This window comes from Aplidium turbinatum, chromosome 1 (genome assembly GCF_918807975.1).
Source record: "Aplidium turbinatum chromosome 1, kaAplTurb1.1, whole genome shotgun sequence".
NCBI lineage: Eukaryota > Metazoa > Chordata > Ascidiacea > Aplousobranchia > Polyclinidae > Aplidium > Aplidium turbinatum.
The window spans coordinates 39,200,471-39,214,561 of NC_137472.1; the positions used below are offsets into that span (position 1 = coordinate 39,200,471).

At 37.4% G+C, this 14,091-nt stretch overlaps 1 protein-coding gene across 1 annotated transcript; it reads right to left on the minus strand.

Moving 5' to 3' along the window:
- Positions 1-119: 119 nt before the first annotated feature.
- On the minus strand, positions 120-12,126 carry LOC145778657 (uncharacterized). The gene is made up of 5 exons (XM_082590197.1): positions 11,926-12,126; positions 6,128-7,042; positions 5,448-5,492; positions 3,367-3,451; positions 120-598 (listed from the first exon to the last, which is right to left on the minus strand). Exons 1-5 carry the CDS (start codon positions 11,996-11,998, stop codon positions 511-513), a joined length of 1,206 nt encoding a protein of 401 aa, XP_082446323.1. The 5' UTR covers positions 11,999-12,126; the 3' UTR covers positions 120-510.
- Between the last annotated feature and the right edge of the window lie 1,965 nt (positions 12,127-14,091).

Here is a 14,091-nt window from a genome sequence, read left to right on the forward strand (position 1 = left end):
GGATAATTTTTAGGCTTTCAACTGCATTGATGTGTAAATGTTAGACAATCTTTTTTTCAGTCAACCCTTTTCACTATTGCAACTTTGATTGCCTTTTGTTCTACGCAGCACACAAAATCTCCAGCACAGAAGCAGTATTTGTATTGAATTAAGTTAAAAGTTCAATTACTAAGCCTACAAACAATGCAATCAATTTATAACGTACATGCGGCTTCAATACCATTGTATAGCCTACATTCAACATTTTGACGAAAAAAATTAAAAGAAAGATCTAGTTACTAGTAGAAATCATTGCTGTTTAATTATTGTCTTGACAAGGCTATAGATAGGAAATAGGCCTATCATGTGACGAAACATGCAGAGTCTCCGTCGCATGGAAACCGCTAAAAGCTAAGAAGCTGGGCACCTTGCAGAAAATTTCAAGCGTGAAATCAAATACAAGTTGATTTGTATTTTAAAATAAAAACAAATTGCATTTGAAGCTGAGCAATTACGTCACACAATTGCTTGTCACAGATTGTCATCGTCGTATTTCGATGGTGTAAAAGAAATTGGATTTCCAAAGTCGCCTGGTTGCTGATAATTCTGCTGGCGCTTCCTGTAATGTAGTTTGTTAAATGCAACGTGATCACCTTATGCAACGTATGTTTTCATTCATTGTTTCTAGCTTTCAACTTCATAACAGGCTATAACACACAGATATGAAAGCATTTGGAAATCATCATGCAAACGCCCAAAGTTGCAATAATAAAAAAGCTATAAAAATACTGATCACAATATCTGCTACTTCGTGTTGAGCTAAAACATCACTTGTTTGTTTAAAAAACTTATGCTACAATCACACCTTTTTATGAAGCAGGAACGCTTATTTATGTTAGCCATAATTAGGGGGGGGGGTGAGGTAATTTTAATATCAAGTTTAGCACTGGTTTTAGAATAAAACAGGAAATTCTTAGGCCTCTGGGAAACAAATTAAAATTTTCGTCCGAAAAACCTCCCCGAAAATTAGTTTTCGCATTTAATTGCCTTGTATTGCATTGACGTCACTTTTTATGACATTTAAAGTTTAAATATTATTTGCTACTGTACTAAAACACGTTTATAATGTTGCAAGACAGCCGCAAACAGTTTTTCTGGTCTGAGGTTTCATCGCAAAACATGGTCAAGTGGTCATTTCGATTTGTGCGCATGGCTACGCGCATGCGCAAAAGCGTACCTACAATACACATACTCTGTATCTAAGAAATAAAGAATAGGCTACCACATCAAATTGATCCAAGGGAATTGTACAATGTACACAATACACTTAAATTTATCAATTTAGTGCGGTAGCCTACTCTATAGGCCTACTTCTTTGATTAGTATTGATCGCATACTACGCATCCATTTGGATCATCGGTAAATTCAAAAGATCATAGAAAAGTTCATTCACAAGGTTTCATTTTCGAATTTTGAAGGATATCGAGCTGGCTAAATTAACAAATAAAATAATGTATATACAAGTGCAACCATATCCACTTGAAATCCATTTCAAAACTTTTCAAGAAATGAAAGAAATTTTCGGCTAGGCGAAAAACGTTAGCTTAACGTTATTGTTTTTTTTGTTTTTATACTGTTAAATGTAATGTTGTTGCTGAGTTATGTATGTTTATGGTTTAAAAAAGTTGCCTCTTTACCCAAATTGTCTCATAATATTTTTGTGCAAAATAGGCTACATGTAAAAGTCTACTCCCGATCGAAGTCCCTGACGGTAACATGTTCACACTACAGTAGGTCTAGCCCAGTGGTTCTCAACCTTTTTTCTTTCGTGGCCCATTTTCGTAGCACAAAAATTCTTATGGCCTATTAATTGTTAATGCAAGAAAAAAAACTGCAAAATAGATTTAAAAACAAAAAAAAAACAGCACAAAATGTTCCAAAACAGATATTATACCGTACGTCAATGAGAAGCGTGCTCCTGAACGTTATAGACCAACTTGTAGTTACAGTGGTTCTCAACATTAATGCCGTATTCCTTCTTTGAAAGACACAAGTAGCCTATTGTCAATTTCTCTCCACAATAATTCACAAAAAAATACTAAAAACAGATCTGCACATTTCAGGAGGCTACCGTTTTCAGGAGGCTACCGCTTTGCATGCAGTTTCTCCCTCCCGCAAATGTTTCTGGCCCCGTACGCTTATGATCGCACCAGCAATCCCTGATCGAGATGGATGAACATAGCCTGATGATCACACATATCTCACACTTCATTGGAAACCACCAAATTAAAAAAACATCAAAGTTACCGCAACCTTATCTCTTCAACACGTTTAGAAAAGATAGACAATTTGCAACAACTGCAAAAAGATTAATCATGGAAAAAATTATGTGCAGCATCGGTATCACTAATTATTTCAACCTGATTAAATAAGATTATACAAAACCGTTATTTGGTTTGCCTAGATATCTTTCATATGGAATGTTTATAACTCATTATGAGGAGACTGATAAAAGGTGATGATAAAAAATCGATCAAGGCTACCTTCAACGCACATTAACGCAGTGGTTCTCAACCGGGGTTCGCAAAGCGATTTCAGGGGTCCGTGAAAGTTTCCTAGTTAGCAGCACGATTGGTAAATTACAAAATTTAACAGTTAGTTGTGCTTTGTTTGTGTATTACCGTAATTTTGTGTATTACCGTAATTTTCAAATTGTAAAAAATCGTATACATGAGTTAAATTTTTTAATAAGGCTATATGTTAGCTATGTTTAACTTAATTCTTTTGAGACAGCGTATTGTTGATCAATGCTTAACCTAAAAATGCAAACGTTAGTCAGCACTCAGCAGTCTATCAACACTCACAGTTTTGCCATTACTACGATTACAACAAAATATTGATTACAAATGAAAAAATGGAGAAATTCTTTGTAACGGTCGCAAAAATTCTATTAATTTTTGATACAATTTGTAGAAAAACATTAAATTAGCATATAGAATACTGATTTTTGATACTATGTGCCAACATACAGTACGGTATAACATAACTTCGTCAATGTCATCAATCGTCATAACTGCGTCGCGAGTTCAACAAATTTTTCTAAGTGTGTCACTTCGAAACTTATGAAACATTTAATTCCGTTACGAGACGCGATATACCAAAATTTCAGATAAAAATTGTAAGGGGTCCCCAACCGCTGTGAGGCACTAAAAGGGGTCCGTCAAGACAAAAAGGTTGAGAACCACTGCATTAGTGCTTAAATAAAAGATAGCCGGTCTTAAACATTTGATTTTGTTTCAAGTTTTAACTCGATGTTTGTTGTCTTAATCGAGATAGTGAAAAGCTGTCTGTTGAAGTAAAATAAAAAACTTGCCCATTTTTACTTACTTCTTCTGCAAGCGCCTCGTGATGTAAACGATCAATATCACTGCCACCGCAATGACCAAGATAGCTATGACGGCGACGACACCAGCTGCGAAGAAAGCATGGGGTTCAGTAATTATGCTAACTAAGCTACTCACCGATACTATTCCGACATTCCGAAGAACCCCAACATACTGCTTTGGAAGCATAGAACAGATTTATACTAAAGTTTAAAACAATAAGTATTGGTTTCAGTTTGGATCAGTGGCTTGATATGGATCAGTAGTTTAAGATTTGTGGTGGTATGTTTATTGTTTTAGTATAATTTCCATGTAAACAATCAATCAAGTGGTCTCGCAAAAAAAAAATTAAATGAGGTCGCAGAACAAAATTATTGAGAAGCCCTCGTGCAGTTAATTTTGCTATGTTATTTCATGCGTTTTTTAGTATCTGAAGTCTGTAACCTATGGGCTGTAAATCGAAAGATAAACAATAATGTATATCGGAATACACTACCTCGAAAACACATGAAAAAATAGCCATAAATGTTGTTCCACTGTGTACCAGTGGTTTACAGGGGGAGATCGGAGACCAGTGGGACGCTTTGCAAGTTGTATACTGTGGTGAACGTAAATGACTGAAAGTTCGCGTGTGGAACGAGATACTGGTCAATGTTGTTTAAATCACTTTGATGGCGAAATTTGTTGTGGTACAAACATGACAACAAAACGAGTTTTTTCACTTATTTAAGTAAACAAGAGTGGTCAGATTTCTTTAGTGTTTTTGATTGAACATTAACTTTGTAGGAAGTAGTTTTTAAATTGGTTAATCCTTATAGCTCGTACTTCCATTAAGCAAAATATGCAAAGTTAATTTTTTTTAAGTTTTAGACTGAGAGACAAAAATATTTCAAAAAGAGGTTCAGGCACCAGTAGGACATTTTGTTCAAGGACCTGTGGGACAGTATAAACGTATACATACATATACAACACAATATGATGATATCGACAAAGCATTCTCTTCCAAAAAGTTATATGATATTTAAACAACTCCATTGTGTATGCTGTTTTGTTTTCAGTACCGTACTGTAATGTTTGTTTTGTAGCCTAAGTTTGAGAGCTTTGCTGAGTCAATCCATTCAAACTATTTATTTCAACGTTTCTTTGATGTAAAGTTTCGAAACAATGCCTGTAATACACAAATGCATGTATGAAAACAATGTAAAATCACTGTTTTTTATTTGCAACTAGTTTTTTGATGAACTAAACGTATTTCTGAAGTGTTCCACTGTTTCCTTAGGTTAGGCACGAGTGGGACAGAGTAGTACAACTTTTAAAACATTTAAAACTTCAAAATAAACATCAAAACATCAATTTTTTTGTTGAAATGATTTAAAGATGTGATACTTGAGACGTTGAATTTGAAAGTAAGCAGGTGAAACTACATGTTTTATCTTCTTTTCTGCATTCTTTAATTTAATAGGAGGGAAGATGTTTAGAACCTGCCTCAGCAAGATATATTGCAATATTCTACGTATAAACATCGAGTGATACAGATTCGCCTCAGGCCAGAAATGAGTTGTATTGCGAGTTGTCATCAATACAAACTTACCTGGCTAGTGAAGGTGAAAGTAAAAGATTAAAAAATCTTAATTTTAAATAAAATTCTTGTATACGTAACGTTATATTTCATAACTACATAGCTAAACTTAGATCATTAAAACGCTTTTCTCGAGTTGTCCTTGGACTTCCTTCTGAATAAACCATGAAAAGCGATGGTTCTAGGATTATGCTGATAGATCAAAAGTCCATTGGGATGAAAGACTTTGCATACAAGGCAAGTGCAAAGTTAGAAACATAATGCAAGTTTGGAAGCCGCTCAGGAAAAAGTGACTTGAGCTGGACAATGGTAGTTTATACATTATAGTGAAATTCAAATGGTGTGACTTTAGTTTGAATGTGCTGATACAGTTATCTTGGCTTACATCTTATTACAAAGATACGTTCTATATGGGTGTTAAGCTAAAAGTTTCTAACTGATTTCTGTAGAAGGAAATAATTGAAAGTAAAAACTGACACAAAACTCAATCAATCAAAACGAGTTACCTGATGGTCCACTACTTGAGCCGTTGATATCCGGGGTGTTCCCTTCTGAAAACACACATTGAGTAAAGAAAAAACTTCATTTAGTTGTGTAGTGTGGTTAGTCTACTTGTTTTTTGGTTGAATATTACATACATCGTTATGTCCACAAAATGCTTGGTTACAAGATCAATGAAACGTCTTAATTTAGCAGATACTTACACACAGTGCAATTAAAGATCGTGTTTAAGACGATAGTACTTGCTGTAACGTAAATTTGACTTCGGAGGATTCATTTGAAATTATTTGAAATTGTCAATCAGAATTTAACAAAAGCAGTTTAATATTAATCACAGTTATTAGTTCTTTGTTTGGATGTATTAGATTACACTATTTCTTGATCAGGACATGACATTTTGCCAAACACATTTGAGTTTAATATGCATGTTATCAGTTACTTTGTTACTTTTATCATCATAATCCATTGTCGGTTTGTTCCCCACTAGTGGGGGTGGCCGATACTTTGTTACTTTTATACTGTTTGTAAATAATGTCTTTAAATCAAACCAATCTGTTCTCTATCACCTGTCTGTGGCATTCTAAAATTAGTTTTTTTTTAAAGCTAGACCTACTGTTGTGGTGACCTCGGTAAATACTACTCAAACAACAGCTCAATGAAACTTATTAAAATGTAAACATATTACTTGGTGTTTCAGATGATCCCGCCGTTTCAGCTGGTGATTGAGATGATGCGGGCACTTCACCTGGTGATGGAGTAGATGAGGGCGTTTCACCTGGTGATTGAGTAGATGAGGGCGTTTCACCTGGTGATTGAGTAGATGCGGGCGTTTCATCTGGTGATTGAGTAGATGAGGGCGTTTCACCTGGTGATTGAGTAGATGAGGGCGCTTCAGCTGGTGATTGAGTAGATGAGGGCGTTTCACCTGGTGATTGGGTAGATGAGGGCGCTTCAGCTGGTGATTGAGTAGATGAGGGCGTTTCACCTGGTGATTGAGTAGATGAGGGCGTTTCACCTGGAGATTGAGTAGATGAAGGCGCTTCAGCTGGTAATTGAGTAGATGAGGGCGTTTCAGCTGGTGATTGAGTAGATGAGGGCGTTTCACCTGGTGATTGAGTTGGTGTGGGCGCTTCAGCTGGTGATTGAGTAGATGAGGGCGTTTCACCTGGTGATTGAGTTGGTGTGAGCGCTTCAGCTGGTGATTGAGTAGATGAGGGCGTTTCACCTGGTGATTGAGTAGATGCGGGCGTTTCATCTGGTGATTGAGTAGATGAGGGCGTTTCACCTGGTGATTGAGTAGATGAGGGCGCTTCAGCTGGTGATTGAGTAGATGAGGGCGTTTCACCTGGTGATTGGGTAGATGAGGGAGTTTCACCTGGTGATTGAGGAGATGAGGGCATTTCAGCTGGTGATTGAGTAGATGAGGGCGTTTCGCCTGGTGATTGAGTAGATGAGGGCGCTTCAGCTGGTGATTGAGTAGATGAGGGCGTTTTAGCTGGTGATTGAGTAGATGAGGGCGCTTCAGCTGGTGATTGAGTAGATGCGGGCGTTACATCTGGTGATTGAGGTGCTGATGGAGTTGCTGGTTGCGAATGAACACCTGCATTTTACGTTAATAAAGAAAGTGATAAATTTGAAGGAAAAGTTTGATATCAAGAAATTTGGGTCTTCTGTAAAAGTTTAATTTCCGTTTTTTATTTATTTCTTGAGGTCATGGTTTATAGCAGTGGCTCCCAACCTGGGGTTCGCGAACCTCTTGAGGGTATGTGAGAAAGCATATGGGGGTCCGTGATTACCTAAATTTTGAAACAAAAACGAAAAGCAATCTTTTTACTTTCATTTCTCTCTTTAAATGCAAATGTATCAAGCTCAAGCCGCGGGAATAAACTGTACCGGTATGCATTAAAATAAATCTATGCTGCTGTGAAGATGTGAGGGAAGTAATGGGGAGAAAAAAGTCGCATACAAGGCTTGGTGCAGAAATAGATCAGAAGAAACTAAGCTCAAGTACAAGCAATTGAAAAATCGGACAAAGAGAATAGTTGCAAAAGCTATGAAGAAAGAAGCTGAGCAGGAATTGACCAAATTAAAAAACAGTCCTAACGAAGTATATAAGTTTATGAAGGTTATGAAGCGGGATGGGAAAGATGTAGATGGTGGACGATGTATTAAAGGAAGGGCTGGAAAACTTGGTTTCAGTGAGAAAGATCGTGGAAGAATTTGGAAAGAACATATGGAGATGATAATGAATGAGGAAAACGATTGGGATCAAAATCTGGAAGCCGACGTGGTAGCAGGTCCATTAAAGAGAGTTACTCGAGAGGAGGTGACGCAAGCAATGATGAAAATGAAATCGGGGAAGGCTCCTGGACTATCTGAAGTCACTGTGGAAATGATACGCGCAAGTGGAGAGACAGGACTGAAAGCAATGCAGGAAATCAGTCAACGTGTGTTAGATGGAAAAGGAATGCCAAATGAATGGAAGATGAGTGTGGTGATACCCATCTTCAAGGGAAAGGGTGATGTCATGGATTGTGGGTCATATAGGGGAATAAAACTGTTGGAGCATGCAATGAAGGTAGTGGAAAAGGTGTTGGAGAATAGAATAAGATCTGTGGTGAAGCTGGACGAGATGCAGTGTGGATTTATGCCTGGGAAGGGAACGACAGATGCTATTTTTATTTTGAGAAGGTTGCAAGAGGAATATCGGGACAAGGGTAAGAACTTGTACATGTGTTTCGTGGACATGGAAAAGGCGTTTGATAGAGTTCCAAGAAGAGTAATGGAATGGGCAATGAGAAAAAAATTAATGCCAGAAGCTCTCGTGCAAGCCGTAATGGGTCTTTACGACGGTGCAAGGACGAGAGTTCGCGTTGGATCCTCTCAGACGAGTTTTCGGTGAAGGTCGGTGTACACCAGGGTTCTGTCCTCTCTCCTCTAATCTTTGCCATTGTGGTTGATGTGATTACCGAATGTGTAAGAGAAGATTCATTAATGGAGATACTGTACGCCGATAATTTGGTTTTGTTGAGTGACACAATGGAAGATCTGAGAGGTAGATTTGAGAAGTGGAAGGAGTCGTTTGAATGTAAAGGTATGCGTGTGAACATCAAAAAGACAAAGGTCGTAATAAGCGGAACGGAAGGGAAAATCACAATGAGCAAAATTGACCCATGTGGCGTCTGCGGAAGAAGAGTGATGGCAAATTCTGTTACATGTACGAAATGCAAGAAATGGGTGCATGGAAGATGTGCAAAGATGAAGAGAGTGACATGCAGATCTGGAGATGGTTTTGAATGTGAAAGATGCAAGAAGATTGAGGAAGGAATGATTGGTCCTGTTGAAAAGCTGAATGACGAAGTTGAATCAGTAAATGCCTTTTGCTATCTAGGAGATAGATTGAATGCCAGTGGTGGTTGTGAAGCGGCAGTGACTGCAAGGGGAAGGTTTGGTTGGGTGAAATTCAGAGAGTGTCGAGAGTTGTTATGTGGTAGAAGATTTCCGTTGAAAATGAGAGGAAGAATTTATACTAGTTGTGTGAGATCTGCAATGCTGTAGGCCAGGGTTGTCCAAACTTTATGGGACGCGGGACGCATTCGGCAAGGAAATTAGATCGCGGGCCGCAGTTGACATTTTTCCTCTTATACACTGTCTCACCGTACCAGATGTAAAGTAAAACACGTACATGTGTAAATGAATCTTTATATTTATCATAAAAACATATTGGGGAATAGATTAAAGAAGCTAAAATGTGAATACCACGAATAAGAGAGTTTTGGAAATTTTAAGCAACGTCAGTAGACCAGGAAACCTTAAAAATAACTGACAAGTATGAATAAGAATAAACCATAAATTTATTCGTAAAAAATATTTAATGAAGTACGTAAAACGGTACAGTTTACTTAAAATTCAGTGAGATGGGTGTGCCTGCATTTTGGAAGCCAGCTCCTTTGTGTCAATGTCAACTGAGGTTAAGGCTAAACGAAGGCAGGCTTCGAGAGATGTTTGTTTAAGTAGATTCCTCTCTTTGGATTTAATCGACTTCATTGCGGAAAATGCTGCTTCACAAAGGTAGGTACTGCCAAACATTGACAGCAAGTGCAATCCAAAACGGCGTAAATTAGGATAGTGCTCTTCAGAAAGAAGAGGCCAAAATTGAGTGATTGGCAGTGTAGCTTTGCTTAATAAAAACTGGTCACTTTGCAAGTCACACAATTCAAGCTGCAAATCGTCATCGGCTTCTGATATAGTTATAGTCAGCGGAGCATTGAATACATTGAAGTTTTTTGGATTTAGCCATCAAAAGTGATACATCATAAGAAGCAATGGTTGTAGAAGACGATGGCTTCACTAATTGAAACATGTTTTCTTGACGCTTACGCAGGTTTGATTTGAGATCATTGAGTAGGGCTCGCCGCGCCTCACCAGTGTATTTATCATAGCCAGTGACATGAAGAGTGCTGTAGTGTCGTTGTACATTGTACTCTTTCATAACAGATATCATTTCATTACAAATTAAACATAAAACTTATATGCGGATTTTTATAAATTTACCATTTTAAGGTTGTTTTTCTAGGGTCGGCTTATATGCGAGGATATACGGTAATTTTTAAAAGTTTTCTAGAAGAGGCGGCGGGCCGCATTGAAGGAGGTCGCGGGCCGCATGCGGCCCGCGGGCCAGGCTTTGGACAACCCTGCTGTAGGCCTACGGAAGTGAGACATGGTGCTTACGGGAAAACGAATTGGCGATTTTAAGAAGAACTGAGAGAGCGATGGTGAGAGCAATGTGTGGTGTAAAGCTGATGGACAAAAGGAATACCGAAGAACTTATGAGCTTGCTTGGGTTGAATGAGAGTGTTGATAAGTTGGCAAAAGCGAATGGAGTGAGGTGGTATGGGCATGTTTTGAGAAGGGATGAAGATGATGTTTTGAGAAGAGCGCTGGAGTTGCGAGTGGAGGGTCGTAGAAAACAAGGAAGACCAAAGAAAACATGGAAAAAGCAAGTTGAGGAAGAAAGCAGCAAGGTGGGCTTGACAAGAGAGGACGCGCTAGACAGATCGATGTGGAGGCAGGGTGTGAAGACCATTGCGGCACTTGGAGGTGAATCCGGCCACCCTCGGTAACGGGGACATCACCGGATTAAAACTGGACTACTACTACTACTGCCTACAGTGTGTACATTGACCTTAAACTACATCTATCACAACGCATGTCGGTTTGAAAAGCAAAAGGAAGTCCTCTCTCAAAATTGTTCAAGAGGAAAAGTTTTCTATACGGCATGGCCTTCTTAGCTGATATTTTCGGTCATATTAACAATGTTAATCGTGGCATTCAAGGACCAGGTGTGACAAAAATTGATGCAGCTGAAAAACTGAAAGCGTTTTTAGCCAAGTTGCCGGTTTAGAAACGTAGATTGGAAGCAGGTAAATACGTTAACTTTCCAATGTTAGAAGATCTTATCTTGATGGATGAAGCTCAAAGAGAATGTACTCTTTTGATCTCTATGAGAGAAGAACTTTGCGCACACTTGGAAACCCAGCAAATCTCATTTCAACGTTATTTTAATTTAGAACACCTGCCGAACGAAGTTGAAACATGGATTCGAAATCCTTTTCTTTTTGACTTGAACAACATTAGCGATGACGATCTCAGTAAAGATGACCTAATCGATTTGAGATCAAAAGAGTTATTACGCAATGAATTTCATTCAAAAACTGTGGAAGAATTTTGGTGCTCACAACTGCAAACCTACCCATTCTTGGCAAAGCAAGCGATTATTGTTTTGTTACCATTCATAACCACTTACCTTTGCGAGGCAGGATTCTCAGCTCTTGTTACAATAAAAACTAAACAATATATGCTTATTGTGATATCAACCATGCACCAGAAATGTCACATAAACACGTTAAAAATAATACAAAATTTGCTTTATTCAACGCTAATGAAAACAAAATTGGGTTGGGGACATTTTTGAAATAATTACATTTTGAACACTTGTACTGTAAACCTAAATAAAAATTGGTCATTCAAACATTGTGAAGTCCTTTCAAACATTGTGAAGTCCTTCTGTGCTCGGAGCTTCTCTGACGTTCCATTTTTGTTTCGAGTAAATGCGAAACGAAATTTCATTTATTTTGAGATGAAACCAAATTTTTTTGCTGAGCAACTTAAGTTGAACCAAAACCAAGATATTATTGTAAGTATATTTGGTTTGAACAGTTTCCTTAATGGTGTATTTTGATTAAATAGTATTTGTCGATTTTGAAAAAACGTTGGTAAGATGTTTTCCTGGCAGAAAAAAAAGAAATGCTATGAACCTATAACACACAGTGACCTTTTAGAAACAGGCGAAAAAAAACATGAAGCAATACAACATTATTGCAATGGATTTCACTCAGATGATTCCACAGTGCGAGCGTTTTGAAGACCGGTTACAAAGAACACTTGCATGCTACATCTTGCTTTTTTAGTTAACATACTTACCTCTTATAACGAAAACAGCTAAAAAGACGATGAACGATTTGAAAAAAGTGGATTTAGAGTGTTTTCTTTTCATGTTTGATCTCTGCAATGATGTAGGCCTATCTAGGCAAAAGCAACTATCACCTTAAATAAAGATATCTTGTGGTTACAACATGATAGCCAGGAAAGAAGAAAGCAAGAGAAGACAACTCATGTCAATGATATAACCTGTATAAATAAAAAAATGAAGTTAATTTGGTGGTTGTTTTCTGGAAAAAAATTTGTCTTTCTTACATCTCCGGGTGATATGAAGTATTTCCTCTGGTTGCCTAGAGTAGATATTATGCTTTGAGAATACATGTTGACATGGCCACCTAAAGATACGGCCTGATTTGTCACATTTTGCAGAAATTTCCAGGTTTTTCTAACTTTGGGCGAACGTTTAAATAAATTTTTCTAAAAATTAGATTTTTACGCTTTCTTTATTCTTTTTCCCAGATGACACAATAGGTTTTAAGATCCTCACATGTTGAAAAACAAAGAAAATTTAATTTTGTAAATTTTAGTCAGACTGTTAATTTTCAATAACAGTCTGATTTTGCGTTTTTCAACTTACTTTTTCTCATTTGCTACTGCTTCCCCAAGGTAACAAAAAAGTTTTTTGTCATTAGGAAATCGCAAAAAGTAAAAACATCTCAAAAATGTCAGTCAAGCACTAGCAGTAGCTGTAATCAAAATCTTCAAATTGTGACAAATCAGGCCGCATCTCCAGGTGGCCATGATGTTGACAACATGAAAACTACTACAAAGCTACGCCATTAAAACAGTCTTTTCAAAACTGTGTATGTGGTTCAAGAACAATGATGGGTAAATTTAAATGAGTATCGATTACTCAAATAACGAACTTTCATTGTAGTCCTCACTGATTGAGCCAATTGCCTATTGCGGTACCATAAAATAAGATGATCTGCTGACTTCTGTCTTTCGTTTTTTACAGAAACTATAGCCTATATCGATTTATTTTGCTACAGCTGAAAGTAAATCGTCTTTTTCCAGCAATTAGTCTAGCGGGGCAGTAAATGGTAATAATCAGATGACCACAGATCAAGTTTGTTACGTTCACTGTTCGCACCCTTATCACATCATTGTTTTTTAGTTTCGAAATCGGAAGTCGATGTCTAAGTAACTTCGGGTCATAACAAGAAAAACAAATTATTTCCTTTGTTTCGAGCATTTAAAGAGAATGTCCCCACTGATTGATATAACCCCGTCCCCTGCTGATAATTTGTGCCATACACAGAGTTTTTAGGCGACTGACCTCAACTGACTGATTTGTAATGGCAATTGTGTTGTTATTTGTGAACGCCGCTTCGTTTAGCCATTTATTTGTGCGCCAGCAAAATCTTGCCTTTTGTCTACTCTGTGTTTCTTGACGTTGAATCAACGTAGTTAGAAGTTTGCGCCGACAAAGGCGGCTTGTACATTTTTATATATGACGCTATCATTCGAATCATTTCTCTTCTCTTTTCGTACATATATATGACGTCTGTTCTTAGCGAAATTGATAATTTTAATGTTACATTAGTTAACTACAGTACAGGAGCGTACCAGTTCTGTTGAGAAGTGATTTAAGTTAGTAGTTATAAGGATCGCCCGACAAAATTTCGGTGAGTGTATTTTGCTATTTCATTATTGTTTTATAATTATTGATCAACAGAGCACATTTCGATGAAATGTTTAATAATGTGGTTCTCTGAAGTAACACCGATTTGTAGACTTGCTTGTCGTTTTATAGATTCTTTGATTTGAACGTGTTTATAACGTAATTTTAAGCGCAATTATTTCATGTTAGTAGCCAAGGTCTTTTCGTTACAGAAAGACCGTGATCAACGATAGAAGATAACGACACGAGGGTCGGACTGTCTTGCTATTTTCACGCGTCCACGATATACTGGGTGGTATCGTTTGTACATTAAAGTTATCATTTGTTTTATACTTCTCATCTATGGGTGTGAGTTCACGGGCGGAACTAAGAATTCATTTTCAACACAACAAAGTTGGTGCCACGATGTTACGAACTTAGACTTGAGCAACTTGGCCTTGCTTACTGAATCAAAATTTAAACTTTCAAAAGATATCTTTGAACTAGATTAAAATTCGATTGAGTTTACAATCCTGATTCAAGTA